The sequence below is a fragment of the Cyrtonyx montezumae genome, unplaced genomic scaffold (genome assembly GCF_038088225.1).
Source record: "Cyrtonyx montezumae isolate F1298 unplaced genomic scaffold, pur_monq_1.0 scaffold_4, whole genome shotgun sequence".
Taxonomy (NCBI): domain Eukaryota; kingdom Metazoa; phylum Chordata; class Aves; order Galliformes; family Odontophoridae; genus Cyrtonyx; species Cyrtonyx montezumae.
The window spans coordinates 14,764,893-14,782,556 of record NW_027072045.1 but is presented as its reverse complement, the minus strand read 5'-3'; the positions used below and the strand labels follow the sequence as shown (position 1 = coordinate 14,782,556).

Sequence of the window (17,664 nt, the reverse complement as noted above, 5' to 3'; positions counted from 1 at the left end):
AAGAACAGAACAGTGAACATGAAGTAAAACCCTGATTCAGATTCTCCCACGTTCAGAAGAAAAAAAAATCCACAGTCTTTATAATTACAGGTCAGAGACTCTGGATCTGAGCTTCCTGAAAATTTGGAGATGCTCCAGTTTCAGTTCCAGCTCCCAACTGTACAGCTTGAGCCAGACCCTACAAAGAATGAAGCAGCACAGAACAACTGGTTACAGCTGCCATGAGAAAAGGGCTTGATGCACATGTTAGAAATCTCACAGTGGTAGCTTTTTCCCTGTTAGGTGACATTAAATTCTAAAGGCACAATTAATAAATGAGTCTTTTGGGTTAGCTGATAGCAGCATTTTCTGCACGGCTTAGTGACAAGCCAGTATAATGTGCAATTCATCTGCGTTTTGCTGCCCCTTAAAAGTCAGTTGTGATTTTGAACCTCAATGCATATTTGATTAAATAAAAGTTGCCTGAAGAGGAGAAGGGAATAGGCAGTCCTCTTTGGCTTCCCCGGTTAAAATTGCAGCTGCAGAGACAAGAGACTTTTTTATTTTTGGTCAGCAAGTAAATGTAATGCACAAAGCCAAATATCCAAGGATTGAACTGTAGGATGTTCATTTTTTTTCCCATTTATGCGAGAACAACAGTAACATCTCCCTTTCTTTCCCACAGGAATCAGATGATGAAGATGGATTGCCAAAGAAAAAGTGGCCAACCGTGGATGCATCTTATTATGGAGGCCGAGGTGTCGGTGGAATTAAGAGAATGGAGGTATTGGGTTTTTTTTCCTGCTGTAGTCTCTTGCAAATGATCTTAACTATATACTCTAATGGTGTTTTTGTGCGAACAAACAAAATCCCACTTTTTTTGTTGGAATAAAAACCAGGATTTAATTAAGGCTTGTCTACCTGATTGCACCTGCCATCCAAGAATCAGACATCAAGCTGCCACATTTGCATGAGTAATTAATTGACTATAGCACTATGAGCAGGGGAAAATTCGCAGGTTGAGGAATGGGATAAGCACCGAAAGTTCTAATTTACTGAATCAAACCCTTCCGTTAGTGCAGTTGGCTCCTATTCTGTTGTCTTCTGCAGAGTTGCACTGGTTCTGAGTATTTGAGAATGTTACCCACTCTGTGCCTTGGTGGCTGGAAGCAGTTCGCTTTGGGAATTAAAACCAGTGATTTCTATTTTATTTTTTTTTTTAATTGAGCATTAACTCCTAATACACAAAAGCTTGCCAGGGGAAAATTTCAATTATTCTCTACGTTGAAATTGGTCTATAAATCAAATCTTACCTGGGGATTCACACATGACACAATCTTGATATGTGATGTGAAGTGTTCCTGTAAAATAAATTTGCCTTGTCTTATCCTATGACATACGTATTCTGGAGAATCAGCTGATAATGCTGTAATCAGCTGCTAACTCTGGTATATCACCACAAAGTTAATGATATCTGTTTAGTGTCCCTAATCAAGGCCAATACAAGTATAAGGCAGGGAGTTATTACTCATTCATATCTGCTGAAGGTTTAATGGTGACTTTCAGGGTTTCTGCACCAGACATTCCTCCTACCAGATCTAATTGGCAGCTGAGGGAGTTGGGCTAATGTGGGTCAGCTGAGATTGTGGTCCAAACCAGAATGAAAGCAATGGCTTCTCAGCAAGGACCTGAAAGCCTGGAAAGTCTGCAGTCAAAGTACTGTGTCTTTGTATCCTTAACCATTTTCCACTGGAGAATTTTCATCCTTGGTTCTGAACAGCTTTGTGAATTATATGCTGTCACTGAGCACAGGTTTGCATTTCTGTTTGAGTCAGACTACAAAAGCAGATTTTTAACTTGGAACGAGTGATGTACAGTGTATGAGGATGAAGTTATTAACCTCTTTTGTGGTTGTACACGGTCTTCTTTAGAAGAACTGTTTTTAATATGGGCTGCTACTCTTAAGCTATCAAATCCTTGCCTGCTGACACTTTTCATTTTGGAACTAATCAACAGGAGCGGCATACAGCTATTTATGAAGACTGCCTTTCTTCAACTAGTGATGCTGCCTGCTTTTTGGGTGAGGCAATAGCAATATGCCTGTGTCAGAGCAGAGCAGAGTGCTTTGGATTTCACTTAGAAATTGGTTAATCAGCCTTGAGTGCTGTAATGTCCCACAGCACGTTGTGCTGTGCAAATGATGGCAGTTCAGGCTGCTTTTCAGAATTAATACTTTGCTCTTAAGCGTATATTTCTGACAACGGTGAGTGTTGTGTACCCTTATAAATTTGTGTTCCTGTCTGATAATATTTGGATCACCTGATGGATCTTGATAAATACCTGTTTGCAAGGACCACTGCAATGTCCGTACTGAGCATGCTCTCCTGGATTCAGGTGCGGTGGGGAGATAAAGGATCAACAGAGGAAGGAGCAAAACTGGAGAAACCCAAAAATGCTATTATTAAGCTGCCGGAGCAGGAGTATGAGCCCTGGGAACCTAAGCCGAAAAAGCCCCATGTGAGAAAACCACCTTCCCAACGGAAGTGGTACACTCCAATCAAGGTAATGAGCCCACCTCTCAGTTTTATGATGTCTGTTCTATCCTGTATGATGCTATGTCCTACCTCCTTAGTGTAGCCTTTCTTATAGTGGAGCTGGGGGAGCCTATTTAGAAAAATGGCCAATATCCCCCAGTTTAGCCATTTCTTGGAACTTATGCTGTCTCAGGCCTTGTGTTGTCACAGTTCTTTGTGGAGAGTGGAGGGTGTTAGAGGGCAGGAGCAGAAATCTTCCCTCACACAGCTCACTTCTTTGTTGGGCCTTTTGCACAGTTTGAGTTGCAACAGCAGATATCCCAACTCTTCTGTTAGAGGAACCCAGCTGAACTCCATTTTGAGGCAGCATGTGAAGAAGTTCAGATAAATAAAGTGCCTTGTCCTTGCTTTGGTTGCAGAGTGGCTAATGCCTGAGGTTGGGATTCAACTCTATACTCTCCTAGCTCAGCCACAAGACACAGTGTTTGATTTTGGGCGAGTCCCTCAGTCTCTCCATGCTTTTTCATCCTCATCTCTCCTGTGTCATTATAGTATCTGATGTCTCCCCATCTCTAACCTATGTATCCTCACATAACCCCAGAGCTGTTATCTCAGCTTACAGCCAAGGAAGCTGGAGGGCTTTTGCTGGTGAAGGCAGCAACGTACCACACTCATCCCAGAAACCTGTTGCCAAGTCCAAAACCAGTGTTTTGTGCGTGCAGAATGAGACCCAACCCGACCCTCCCCATTCCCTCCCCCAATCCTTCATGCTATGTATGGTTCTCAGATGGGTTTAACAGTGCTTGAATTTATTGGCTGGAAATTACCTAGGTCTTATGGCTGTCTGTCCAGTTTAGTAGACATTCATTGTTCTACCTTTTGTTAACATAGCTCCCAATTGTGCCTCTGTGAAGCTGTTCAAGCTACAGTTGTCCTCAGTGCATTTTAAGCAAAGTGAGTTTGTCCCACTTGGCTATGAGATCTGTGTTACCACACTGAGGTCTCTGTTCTGGCTGTCCAACAGGACAAGGGCATGGGAGCAATTTTCATGCAGTTGGATCCAGAAAGGCTGCATCTGCTCAGCTATAGTTTAATTTTATTGTGTTCTCCTATGTTTTCTTTGTAATGCTAGATGTTTTCTATTCCAGGGCAAACTTGATGCACTGTGGGCTCTGGTTCGACGAGGCTATGACCAAGTCTCTCTTATGAGACCACAGCCAGGGGATAAGGTAAGGTGTCACAAACACACCGTCATGTCATTCCTCTGTTAGCAGCAGCAGCAAGCTCTGTCCATTGCCATGCTTCTTTTTTTTTCCTCCTCTTTTTCCATTTTTTTATGTGAGCTTATCTCTTTACAATATCTTGAGGCTAAAAATTTTTCAGGAGAACCAGAGACTTCAAATGAGATAAAATGTTTGCAGTGGCATCTATTTAAAAGTATTGCCCCAAAAGGTCAACAACATCTCCACTGTGATGATTTGAGCACTGGCCAGCTACAGTAGTGTCTATATCTTTTTTAGCAGCTAAAGTTCTTAGCCTTGCTTTCGTGGGAGCAAGTGTTGGAGTCAAAGGAAAAGTTCTTTGCAAACTCAAAACTAGCATCTTTTGACTTATTTTGCAACACTACTACTTCAAACCTAGCAGTTTTGAATTTAATATGTACTAGCAAATTTGCAACATTAATTTTCTGAAGTTGGGAAGGAGGGATAATTGCTTTTCAGATTTAATAATAGTGTTAAGTGATTGCACCTTTCAGAGATTCTCACATTAGCAGGTGATAAAGATACAAACTATAGCAAAGTTAATGGAAAATAAAATTCTCTTAGAGCTCTGTGCAGAGACACATCTCTTCCTCGTGACCTGTGTTGAGGCATAGGATATTCTCCTGCCTTCATAAACTCAAATGAAGGTCAGGAATAAATTCCTCATTGAAGGAAGCAAGGAGTTTGTGCCTCTGAACCACAGAGGTCTGCTCCCGTGTGCTACTAGGAGCTTTCTGTAATCTGTTATGTTACTCTAGAGAAACAACTCCAAGGAGGTTGAGTGTTGCTAACTCTCTGTTCCACCTTCACATATGGCTTTCTGCAGTGGAGCTTTGCCACACAAGAACCGCGCAGAGATGGCAGTATCTTTCTCCCCGGCCCCATGGCCTCTCTCTGCCAAGATCTCTACATTTCATCAGTATTTGAACTTCAGTCTCCTCCATTTATATTTTGGTGTGTATGGATGCTAAAGGGCAGGCTCGGCTTCCCATACTACTTTTGTAAAATGGCCTTTTAACTTTTTTTTTTTTTTTTTTTTTTTACCAAGCTGTATTTTCAAGGCAGCTGTGCTCAAGACACCTTATTTACTTTTTAATCACGATCTGGGGCTTCTGAATAGGATCTTTAGGCCCAGCTGTATTTTGATAGCACTAACATTGTATACTACGTATCTATCCTCTGCCTTTTCCTGGCTTGGCGGGTACATTTCTATGGGTGCAGAGCACAACAGAGCCTCTGTTATCCCGTGGGGCTGTGAAACATGCAGGGGCTGGCTCAGAACAGGGATGCTCAGTTACTTGCCCTCCAGCCCTTCTGTGGGGAGGACAAGGGACTCAAAAGGGGCAGTGTAAAACAGAGCAAGCTGAAGGATTATTGTATAGGGGCAAACATTGGAAAATCAAACGTACATCTGGGAAATAGGGTGGAAAGAATCCTATTGAGCCAGATTCAGTGGAAGAATGAGATAATCTGTTCCTTGGTCTGTGAAATTAACTAAAGCTGAAGAATATTGAAAGAGAAACAAGAAAATGACTGGCCATCTCTCTGTTGTATAAATAAAGGGTATTACAGGCCTGAGTTTAATGGAGAGATCTAGTACAGAGGAGAACAAGGTTATTATGAATTGTTCTGTTGACTTTTCCAGTAGCAATCCCTCAGTGGAAAACTGAGTTCGAGTTTGGCTTTTGGTGAGGAAGAAGTATGTAAATAAATCATAGAATCGTTTGAGTTGGAAGGGACCCTTAAAGGTCATCTAGACCAACTCCTCTGCAATGAGCAGGACACCTACAGCTCCATCAGGTGCTCAGAGCTCCACTCTTAAATGCCACCAGTGATGGGACATCTGCCACTTCAGTGAGCAATTAGTTCCAGTGCCTCACTGACCCATATTGTGTGTAAAAGTAAATTAATAATAATAATAAAAACTTCTTCCTTATATTCAATTTAAATATCACCTCTTTTAGCTTGAAACCTTTTCAAAAATTGTTATATACATAACATACTCATATATTCTTGCATGCATACATCCTGGCTAAAAAACATCAGTGCTATGAGTGACCAGGCTACATGGACAGCTCTTGCATGGAGCCGGAAGAGATGGGCAGCCCTCAGAGCTCAGGAGGGAACAGGGCACTGCTGCTCAGACGTGCTGACAGCAGTCAATAAACACTGGATTTCTGCTGGTAGTTCTGGAGGCATGGTGCCTGGTTGTGAGGTATTCTTCCAAATGGCACCATCCAGAGGCCAGAGGGATTGCTCCATTGCTTTGGTTTTCTGGGGGGTTTGTTTTCTGTTTTGTTTTTGTATGTTTTCTTGTTGTTTGGATTGTGGATTTTTTTTTTTCTGGTGGCAGGGAGGTGTGTGGGTGTGTGTATAGTTCTCTATTAAGGAAAACTTCAGAAGGCAGAAAAACCACAATGTTTTAGGGTTTGGCCTTTGAATTCATAACATGGAAAATTCCTATTTCTGAATTTCCTAAAATCAATTAAATTATCTTTACATTTTCAAGGATTACCAGAGATGTGAGGTCCCACTGGAACAAGATAACTCAAAGTTAACATTCTCCAAACTTTATGCAGTGTGTACTCCTAGTTAAAAACAAATGTTCTTTTTCACTTGCATTAGCTTTTCGTACTGGTGAAAAGTGGAGCTGAACTATTGTTTTTTGTTGTTGTTGTTGTTTTTGCTTTATTTTCATTATACAAAATATTTATTATGATGAAAACCTCCACAATTGAGTGAGAGGGTAAAAAAATCACAGGGCTTTTTGGGACAGAGTATGACGAGGGATAGTTTAACAATAAAACATTCTTTAAAAGCTTTTGAAAAGTAATTTTTCATCCTTTGAAACAACTTGGTTTCAGAGCTTTTCTTCATGAAAAATACTTGTAGAAACACAAATGTGGTATCTACTGCACTGTACCCAGTGCAAACAGTTCATTGTTGCCCTGTGGGCAGCTGGAGTTTGGCAGTTCCCAATGGGCATTTGTGCTGCTGCTGCAGTGAGACTTCCCATTGGGCTTGCTCACCCCAAGGCTTCTGCCCTTCCATCCCTCCTTCAGGAATCTGGGGCTTGGAGCATTGAGCAGTCATGGATCAAAAGTGAGTTTGTTACCACTGCCAGCAAGTAAATATTAAAAGCCCAAAGATGTGCAGAGAGGAAGGTGAGATGCTTCTTACAAATGATCTTTTTAGTTGCTGCTTTCAGCAAATTCATTCAATTTTGCATTTCAGCACATGCTGTCACAGGAAATTCTCAGCAGCTTGGTTTACCGAAAACCACAGCTAAAAAATGATACCATTCCCCCCCCCCCCCCCAACCTCCCGAGCAGAATTGCCCTTGTTTATTTAAAGCTTTAGAAAGTGATCTCATTTTTGTCACTGAAAATTATCTAGGACAGAGTGAGAATGTAGGCCTGGTTTTGATGTCACCATTATCCTTTGTATACCCACAGAACTACCTAGAAAAAGCAATGCTTGACCAGTTCTAACCTTTGGTTAGCACATGCAATGCTTTTGTTGGGAAAAGGGTCTTGATGCGGACTGTGGTACAAAAATTGAAGCCTTTTTTCTTCCTTTATCCCCAAGAACCAAAGGTAAAAAGGCAGTGCTTAAGCCAAAAATTTCACTAAGAGCTGCTGCTTGTGCTGGAAACCAGAACTTATGTCCTTACAAGTTCTCTGCACTGATTTACTGCATGACTTTGAATAAGTCATGGGTAGATGCAATTCTAACCACTAGCCTTTGAAATTATGAGAAGTATTTGGGTTCCTTATCCTTTGGGTCCCTTTTAAAGCAGTCATTCTACAGCTGGTGTGTTTGACACTTAGAGCATCCTATTACTGATGAATTTTGAGCAGCAATTTGTAATGCTGACTGTGGCATCTATGTGCTTAGTTTTCCCAAGTGCAAAATCACAAGAATGCTGTCTATATTCATAATTTCTCATTATTTTCTGGCTGCTGCCCACAAGTGGTCAGTGGTTTGTGAACAGCCTGCTGGGATGGCAGCACCCCTGCCACTCCGTGTGAGCTGCCCTTGTACCAGCACTAGAGTTCACGTCAATTACTTCTTTCTAAGACCAAGCAGTGTTATTTAACAGGCTTCCCTGCAGCTCAGAGCTGCACTGTAGTTGACCAGAGTTGCAGGGGGGTGCTGGAAAAGCAGCACTGAGCACCTTCAGATTACATATGTCAGGCTTCTGCCTTGTTCTGAGTTTTTCTCCCTTTGCTTAACCTTTCTGGAGCCAATTATCTTCATAAACTGATGAAAAATTGAAGAGACATGGACATTTGCCTACCACAGTAGGTGTTCTCACTGGGTTACTTTTGATGAAAATGAGACACATGTAGCCACTGTGTGACTTTTATTTTGGTAAAGGAGTTTGCTATCTGTAAGGTTCATTCCTACTGTAATAGGCATTATACGAGGGTGGGGGGGGGAAATCTCCTTAGCCAGTATCCTACTGCTTGGTTCCCAGGATATGCCAAGCACTACAGCTGGAGATGTAATCAGTGACTAACGAGTTTCCTATCCTGCAAGAAGCCCACATACTGGCATTATTTCTTTTTTGTGAGGATCTTATTATTTCTGACATGGAAGAAGAGTGCAAATTGGCTCTGTGGGCAGATGCTGCCCGTGTGCCCCCAAGGGATAGCAGTGTGTTCAGGGCTTTGGGAGCCTGAGGCATGCTCAGTAACAGCCACGAGAGGTCTTTCTGAAGGATGAGTGTAGATGCCAAGTGCTGGTGCTACTTGGCACGAGCTGCATAACACAATGAAGAAGGAATGGCCTTGGGGTTAAGAAAGTGAGCTGTGAGTTCAGAGACCCTGGCTGTAGCTAATGTAAGTCACTTCTTGTCTGTTGTACTGCTGCTCCCCACTGACAGATATGAAGTTCCAGGAGAGTGAGACTGTGCTCCTGTTGCCACTTTGAGTGTGCTGGAGATGGGCATGTCCATGCCAACAGATATGCCATGTCCAATGCATTTACTTGTTTGTTAGTAGCACCCTTGGATCAATGCTGAACCTATATTACTTTCTTTGTTTTGGACTTCTGGGAAATGCACATGCTTCGTTGTCTTCTGAGTTGGGTAATAGCCCAAAACTTTATCTAACTAGCTTTCCATAGCTCTCTGCTTATGTTCTTCTGTGGTGTTTTTTTGTGAAATCCCATTTCTCTATATAATGATATATCTCTATATAATGGATAATGAGTACTGTCCTGACCTTCCTCACCTTAAGCACTCTGTAAGATAATATATAAATGTTACTGTTCACACTAACTTTATTGTACAGAATGTTAGCTAGAGATGAAAAACTGTTGCATCTCTGCTGTCTACAGAGGAGCTGTAGTTCTGGATGCTTCTGCTCTTGTATAATCTACTGTGGTTCCTGTTGTGGTAATAGAAGAAATCTATCATCGCTGTTATTGTACATGGGTAGTGCAAATTTACTACCCAACCTGAGAGCTTATGAGACAGTTTTTCTGTGTGGTGGGCCAAAATCTTATGTTTCTGGTTAAACCAAGGAAAATTAATAGCCATTTTCACCAGAAAGCTGAGAGTCTCCGGCATTACCCTATATACTAGGCGCGTAAAGAGCCTCGTGCTCTTCTTCTGTGCATACCACAGTCCCAGCTAGCTCCTGCAGAGACAGTCAAACAATTCACCCTGGAAAGCACGATGACACTTAACTGGTCTTGTTCAAACTGTATTTATGGTCCTTTGTGGCCTCCTTTCCTCCTTCCAGTAATCCACCAATACCTCAAGTTTAAGTCTGTTGCACACAGCAGATGTTTGTTGCTTTAGTTGCTATGCTCCAAAGCCCTCACTGATCTAGGTGATGTAGAAATGCATCCTCCTTTTCCCTGAAAATGCCAAAGGAAAAAGAAGAATCTTTTGCAAACCAACCACTGTTTTCTTCTCTTGAACCACATTCTTGTATTGTCAGCATACAAGTGTGGAAATGTGTGGTGCTGTGGTTGAAATAAGGGATGTGAGTCATGAGTTCTGAACTTGTATATCCCAGTTCCTTTCCTGAGTTGCTGCCTGACCTTGGGTAGGTGGCACAATTTAGCTGTGTATCCTCACTTCCTCCCCTCTAGTACCTTCATCCATCAAAGTTGGCAGCAAAGAAGTAAATTGTGCATCATGAATGCAGGTTTAGGTTTGGCTTAAGCAGGATATTTCTGTCAGATTTGGGCGGAGCTTGGTCTGGCATGGCTATGCTTTGAGGCTGGTACTGAGCATCAGGTATGACTGATAGTACATTACTTTGCTTATGCTTAATGTCACCCATTTCTGTCCCAGAAACAATTTCTGCCCTTAGAACCAGCAGGCTGTATGTTCTGGAGTTACTTCAGCCACAACCTCAGCAAGGTCCAAGACATGTGATGTTTTGTGCGTTCCTGCAAGAAATCTTGTGACTCCAGTCCTTCCTTCACGAGGTATCTGTAGCCCACTGCTGCATTTTCTTTCTAAGACAAAGCTAGAAAAAACATGCAGCTCCCTGCTGATACAAATTACTTAAATAGCCATGTCTTCATTACTGGGATGGATTCTCCATGTCACCTGCTGTGTTGTCTTTCCTTCTGTGCCTAAGCTGGAAAAGCTGTAGCAGGCATATGGCAGTTGGGTCATAGGGATGTGCTCAGCATGAGATTTACTTTGCTGATGGATCCTGAGCCTAGCTGAAAAGGGCCAGTTTCCCTGTCTGACATAATCCTCCATCCCATTCCTAGAATTGCTGATTCTAGGAGAGAAGCGGCCCACTTCTCTCCCATGTGCTCCTGCACTGGATTTTAAACATAGTAGATTGTTTCCAGAGGATCCATCTCTGACTTTAAGCTGTGCCATGTACAAATGGGGCTGTGAGCTGGGGCACAGTCCCTGCTGATAAGCACATCCAGCTGGGCTGGATGTTTGCTGCTGCCTCTTGGATCATCTTCACGCTTCTGCATTCATCTTGTTCTGGTGTTCAATTTACTGAACGTACCTAAAGCCATTATAGGGATCTCACTGTTAGCATACGAGTGATTTGTAACCCACAGCATGCTTATTTCCTTCTCTTTCAATAGCTCCATTGCTAAAGGAGGGACCAGAAGTGTTGCCAGTTTGTATCTAAAGATGCCATATAATACACTCTATTAAGAAATGGAATGAATTTCCATTTTAAAAGCAATAATGAAGAAAATTATATTTTTATTGTTGGATACCCCTGCTTACTGAATCTTGCTTTTAAAATCCATTTAGTCGACCCTATTTTCTCTGACTGGTTCATAATTCTAGATTGACATAATTTTGGACATCAGTTCTGAAATGCCAAATATATCCCCAGATAATAGTCACTGGAAGCAAAGGACCTGTCCAACAGGAAGATGTTTAAAGAGATAAACTCCCATACAAAACAATATTTTATGATAATTATATTGTTTTGATTTGAGACCTAATAGCTGGAAATTGTCATATATAAAAAGAAATAATTACGAGTTAATAAATTAAACATCAATAATTGATGCAATAGCCACAGTGTTACTTAACAATTGAATTTTCATCATTGCCATTCATTATAATTAGAAATTAATTACACATTATATATTTATTGAGCTGAAAGCATGACCAGCCATCAACCTGCTGATACAGGAATCTCTGGCATTTCCAGTATTTTATTTTCCAACACAAAAGCAGTATCTCAGTCCCAAATATAAGAGCAGGAGTTAGTAAAAGGTCCTGAGCTGGGCCTGAAAAATAGGCAGCCTTGGGTTTTATGCGACAAACTGTTTCATTGGCTCACTAATTTCTAGCCTGTGTGCTGCAGGGTAATCAGTGCAATTCCCAGGAAATCCATGAAGGCTTTAATGAGCCGTGACATGTTCAGCACACAGTCAGCATGAAGCAGCTCAGTGCAAGGAAGGTTTTGGCAAAGGCTACTTCACATAGGTTCTGGCTGCTGAGGAGCCAGCTGCTAATAATACTCACCCAGAGGACTTGAGTAGTGGGGGCTCTCTACTTCCCTGATTTGGCTCAATCTGTATAAATAGACTATCTGTAATCTGCCTCATTCATCAATGGAGTAGAAAGTTGCTGGTCCTCTTATTTTTTTTTTTCCAAAATTCGACTTTTATGAAAGTGATGTACTTCAAAGATGTACAGCTTGTTGGTATCCCAGTCTTTGGGTCAAAGCATTCAGTTAGCTAAATTGATTGACCCTCTGTATATGCTTCGGCATCTTCTTTTGCCTTAAATTTGAAGTGTTAGCATTCATTTTGTGTTTACTATGCTTTTCTCAATTGGATTTTCAATAAGCATGCAAACTCTCTTCTGCTGTGATTTGATATTCCACTTTTGCATTGGTAGAAACTCAGGCGGTGATGGTGAATGCTGGCAAACCAGAGCTGTGTTTATATATATATAAATACATATATATATATATATATTTAATTTTGTGATCTTGTGTCTTAGACAACAGTGTGAGGACCTCCAAGCTTTGAAGAAATGAATTTTAATTCATGCTAAAATGTAAAGACAAGATTCATGCTTTTCCAAAATCAAAGACCTGGAAGTTTCTATATATATATATGTATATATAATTGATGCTGATTCCTCTTCAGTCAAGTATCCTCTCTTCTAGTTAAAACTGAGGCAGAGACTCCATAAGGAAAAATGAAGGTGAAAGAAAACTCAAGTAAAATTTGTAATGGGAACAATATCTTCTACTGGGTAAACGAACACAGCTAAAAAGAAGAAACTAACTGACCTTAGCATGCAAGAACATTCCACTGTGCACAGAGATGAAAGTGGATTTAATTTTTTGTTAAATAAAAACCGAAGTGTTTCTTGAAACAAGCAGAGAAAAGTGACAACTATGAGCAGATGGGATGGATTTTTGAAATACTTTTTTCTGTGTTGTTCTTCAATTCATGGGAGAGGAGACTTACTCATGATATTGTGAATTGCCAAGGTCCTTTTAAGGAGTTGCTCCTAGCTCTTGAAAGATTGTGGAGTAGTAACTAAGGACTTCTGGGGAACAAGCAGTGGGCGGTGTTGGACTGAGTGCTGCGAAGAAACTAGCCCAGAAACAAGATGCAGTGGCTTTCAAGAGGTTCCTCCCTTCCTCCCCCCCACAAACCACACACAAAAACACATCCTAGGTGGTCGAGGAGGCATTGCCTAGAAGCACAAAGTGCTTGAATTGCACATGTGATTGTTGCACTGGGATAAAAGCTGGAGTCAGGGCGAGGGCAGATCCTGCTGCTTCAGTATTTGTACTTTTTGAAAAGCCAGTTTGGCAAGCAGCATAACAAGAGCCTAACAAGTGGATGGACATATGGGGAGGCAAAATAATTGTGCATTAGGAAGACTGTGCAGATGTGAGCTGAAGCAAGGGCGTAACTCCATATGGCGCTGCGCTGACCTTTAGTTGGTGCCTGAATGACAGTACGCGGCGCGGGTCGCACCATCTGAGGGATGCTCAGCTGGAAGAGGGGCTGAAACCAGACAGAACTGGATTTACCCAGATCATCTGCTTCCTAGAAAACAATAAGGCAGCTACTGACAGCTGCTGTGCCTGGGATCACTGTGGTATTCCAGCACTTGGCAGCTCTGAGCCCTTCCTACAGCACTTGGTATATAGCATGGTCCTGGAAAAAAAATACTGTTACCACTACAAATGTGGTGGTGTCTTTCGGTCACTGTTAATCCCTTGTGCAAGAAGAGCAGAGATGAGTGTGCAGGATACCTTTGGAATAATGTCTTAATATTTCTGTCCACAATTTCTGTGTTTTGAGAGCCCTCAAATGCATTTGGAGAAGAGATTACTTAATCCTTTCAGATGCAGAATATTAAGAATTTTGTGGCTACTTTAAGAAGCAGCTTATTTATTTAAGAAACACTTTCATTTTATTTTATTTTTAAGTTAATCCTAGAGGAACATGCCCACAAGGCAGAAGAATTGCTGTGGCATTTTGTTGCTAGGAAAGTGTGGTGAGTGCAGGGCTTAATTCTTCAACCTGGAAATCCTTTGATGAAATACACCAGAGAATTTAAAACTGACTTATGGTTTACTGTTATTTGTTTCCCCCTTTTCCTTTGGGCTGTTAATCCTAACCCTGGCTAGGAGTTCAGCCTCGATTTATCAATGGCTGCTTGAAGTGCTCATGAGGATTTGCTCCAGTATTTACCAGAAGTCTTTGATGTATGAGATTGTAGGCTAACACCAATAATCTTTTGTGAGGAAGTGTCACAATGCATACATCGATCAGCTAAGCCTCTATCTGTCAGAGTCTCCCAACCCAACCGTATTTTTCCTGACACAATGCGGCGCATGGCCTTTAAATTACCCATCTGTCTGACAAATCAGCGAGTGTGGCAGAAACTGGCAGCAGCTTGACGTCGCCTATCACTTTAACTGAAGTGAAAGTAATGCAAACAGATTTATGGGATCCCCTTTGATTATAGACTATGAATATATTTGGAATTGATGTTTGGGGGAAAGACAAGAGAGGCAGCTAAGGCTGGTAGGCAAAAGCACTAGTGCAGCTTTGCATTTGTTCCGGGAAATTGTTCTGTTTTCATTTTTTTCCCTCTCCATATGTTGAATCTCAATACTGAAGTGATTATTTTGCCGTTTTAATTCTTAAACGTATAAAATCAAGGCTGAATTTTCTTCAATGTACAGTAGCATGACTATTAAATTAATCTGTGTCATTCGTTGCCTAGCAGGTAAATACTGCTGATTTTCAAAGTGAGCACAGCAGAAGACAAATGCCACTTTTAGGCTGACAAGGATGGCCACTCACTGCAGTGCTGGGAAGGACTTGAGTTCTGTGAGAGTAGAGCAAAGCACTGACTTGTGAATTTTTTGATTCAGTTGTTTACCTTTGCAGAAGTCGCCAAGAAGCAGGCTTTTGCCCATTGGTGCCTCCATGCATCTGGCCCCAGCACAGTGTTGCCTTGAACTAGGTTCATAAGCAAAGTCTGCTTTAATGAGACTGCCTTTTCAGTAAGAGGATTTTATCCCACTTATTGAGGTTGTTGTTTAAGAGTAGTGGTGAATTTGTGATGGTGAAAACTGGGTCTGAGTGCATCCTATGTACAGGCAACAACACGTCCATTCAGTTAGCTCTTGGCTGCAACTGAGCCCTGAAGCCCTGAGCCATCTAGTCCAAGTGAGTGGTAGGGTGGTACCATTTGGGCGTTAGTACATCTGTTGAATCATTTTCTGAGCTCCCTGAAGCTTGCATAAGCTTCTCTTGATACATAGCAGAAGTAGTCTGTTTGCCTTTCTTCAGAGAAGTCATAAACTAAAGCAGCTCTCTTCTTTTTAAAGGAGAAGGTCCACAAACAAAGCTACAGGCATTGTACGTCTCTTAACAAAACAGACAGATGTGGCTAAGCTGTGATAGTCTTTGCCTGGATTCCAGCAGAAATTGTGATTTCTGGGGTTGCCACAGAAAATCAGCTCATTCCCTGAACACCTTTGGTGTTTCCTCGTGTCAGACAGCACTTAGCCAACAGTGATATGTCCCTGGCATGGATTCTTGTATTCCCTTTTTATCACAGTCATCTATAGCTGCAGGGATCACAATCTAAATCTGCTTAGCTCTGAAGGAACCCTTTATAAATCTGGGGTCCTCCTGAATTCTACTTGAGGGATATTGGTATACCCTTGAGCTGAATTTGTTTTAGGTTGTACGCTGGGTTCGCCAAACCTCTGTCCAACATCATGGCTCTATAGGTATTTGAAAATTATGGAGGGAAGATGCCTTCTGGAACAGATGCTTCCTAACACACCAAACTCCTCCTTTTTTTTTTTCTTTTTTTTTTTTTTTCCCTATGCAGTGTTTGCCCTGAAAAGATAAAAATAGGTAATGTTCTTCTCTGTTCTAAACTGCAGAGGGCATCTGTATTAGGATGGTTTCTGCATGGAACAAAAACAGGCATGCTGAACAAAAGAAAAAGTGCTGGCAAATGAAGTTAATCACTAATGCCTGGGTACTGTCCAGCACACAATTACTTGAGTGTAAGCCACATCCCAGTAAAGATGAGCAAAAAAAAACCCACAAACAAACATAGCCTCTGTGTGCTTCTGGTAAATGCACAGAAGCTGTGAATGACCTCTGTTTGGTATCTGAAGGGCTGTTCATGAAGAGCTACTCTATTGAAATTATGGGGTTGAGGCTAATGGGATTAGCCAGATCGTCACGTCAGGCATTTGAAGGCTCCTGTAAATGGTCTGTTGGCAGTGTCATTCCTTCATTTTAAGACAATCTTCACCTCCAGCCCTTATTCTTGATGATGAAAGGCCTTTCTGAGTTCCAGGCTTCTGCCAAGCTTGTGGCAGCTGGGTTGTTGCCTAAGCATCTCCTCCCACATCTCCAGGTGAGGAGATGGGTATGGAGATGCCAAGCATTGCATCTCTACACACAAGTTTGCATCTGCAGGGTTTCATGAGGCTTCCACAATGACAGTGGACTGTTTCATAACACAACATGGTAGCTGTGGGGAGGAGCAAGTAAAGCAGACAGCTGAGGTCTTGGTGTCTGATTGAGATTGTTCTGGCTACTCTCCACAGGAAAGGTGAGATTGTTTTTGGGGGTCTTGTTGCTCTTCGTCTCTGGAACTTGATTGGTGGAAATTTATATGAAGCACTGGAGCTCCCCTCGCACAAATCCCTCACCTAATAGGTTTTTATAGCAACAACAGGAGAGCCAAATCTCTTCTGAAACACATAAGGCAGTGTACTATCCCAGCATTATGCTGCAAGCATGGCCACCTCTAGGCTAGCACCTGTATGAAAAAGAGGGCTACAGGTAGTGCCTTTGCTCATGGTGTTCTTCAGGTGTAATCCTGTTTCTCCTTTGAGTTTTCTCTAGCACAGCTTTATCAGGAAGATAATTCAACAAGCAGGCAGGACTTTGTGGTGGAGCTGTGACAATAGCCATGTTCTGCACGGCTGTAGTATCAAAGAGAGTGCACGTGAGTAAAGTCACACTGGGCTCCTTTCTGATTTAAACTAGTCCTAGGCTATTTTCAGTAGGCAAGAACTCTGAAACACAAGGAAGGCATTTGTTTGTAGCACTGATCTTTAGTACACCATGGCCTGAATGTCATGTCTAGGATCCAGTGAAGATCTGTAAGTACATCCTGCTCCTATGCTTACAGCCCTTTTGGCTAGCTGCTGCTGAATCAAAAAACATGCTTCTTATGAATAATGAATTTCTCTTTATCTCCAGGGAAGATGCATAAACTTCACTCGGGTAAAATCGGATGGGACCTCTACACCTTACAGCCCACCACCGAAGCTGCCACGAAGGGACAAAGTCAACGATGCTCCAAGGAGTCCTTCTCCTCCTGTGTCTCTGCAGCCCCCCTCCAGGCAGCCACCTCCTGGGCCACCCCCATCCCGAGCCCCTCCTGGACCTCCCCCTTCACGGCCCCCCCCGCAGCCCATGGCTTAGAGTGCAGGAAAATCCTGAGTGACAAAACACGTCTCTTTGCTGAACACGGCATATTTATTGAGTATTGGTTTACAGTTAAAGATAACAGAATTTGTTGCTGGTCAGCAAAAAAAAAAAAAAAGGGAAAAAGTAAAAGAAATTACCAAGTGTCAGTTTTAGTGTATGAGTATATTTATACCGCACGTGCTGAGTAAACATTCAGTGGATAGATTCAGAGCTACGGGGTACACAAACAAACCAAAATGATCAGCTAGATACAGTAGCAGCTTTATTTGTATACCTTTCAAGTTCTATTTACATATGACATTTGTCTGACTTGGTATGTCAGATCATACATTAGTAACTGTAGCTGGATACATGTGCATCTGTTGTTTTGATAGCTGCCACCTGCAAGTTGGTTAAATGTAGTTCATTGAAGCATTTGCTTTCTT

General features: G+C 41.9%; 1 protein-coding gene across 1 annotated transcript in view; it reads left to right on the top strand.

Annotated features, from left to right (window-relative positions):
• The window catches only part of ANTXRL (ANTXR like), a 47,163-nt gene extending 29,791 nt beyond the window's left edge, over positions 1–17,372 (top strand). Inside the window, exons 15-18 of the mRNA XM_065746209.1 lie at positions 665–763; positions 2,374–2,541; positions 3,662–3,742; positions 17,009–17,372. Of these exons, the coding sequence (XP_065602281.1) occupies positions 665–763; positions 2,374–2,541; positions 3,662–3,742; positions 17,009–17,233 (573 nt within the window). The 3' untranslated portion in view covers positions 17,234–17,372. The remainder of the gene's footprint in view (positions 1–664; positions 764–2,373; positions 2,542–3,661; positions 3,743–17,008) is intronic.
• The last annotated feature ends 292 nt before the right edge of the window (positions 17,373–17,664 follow it).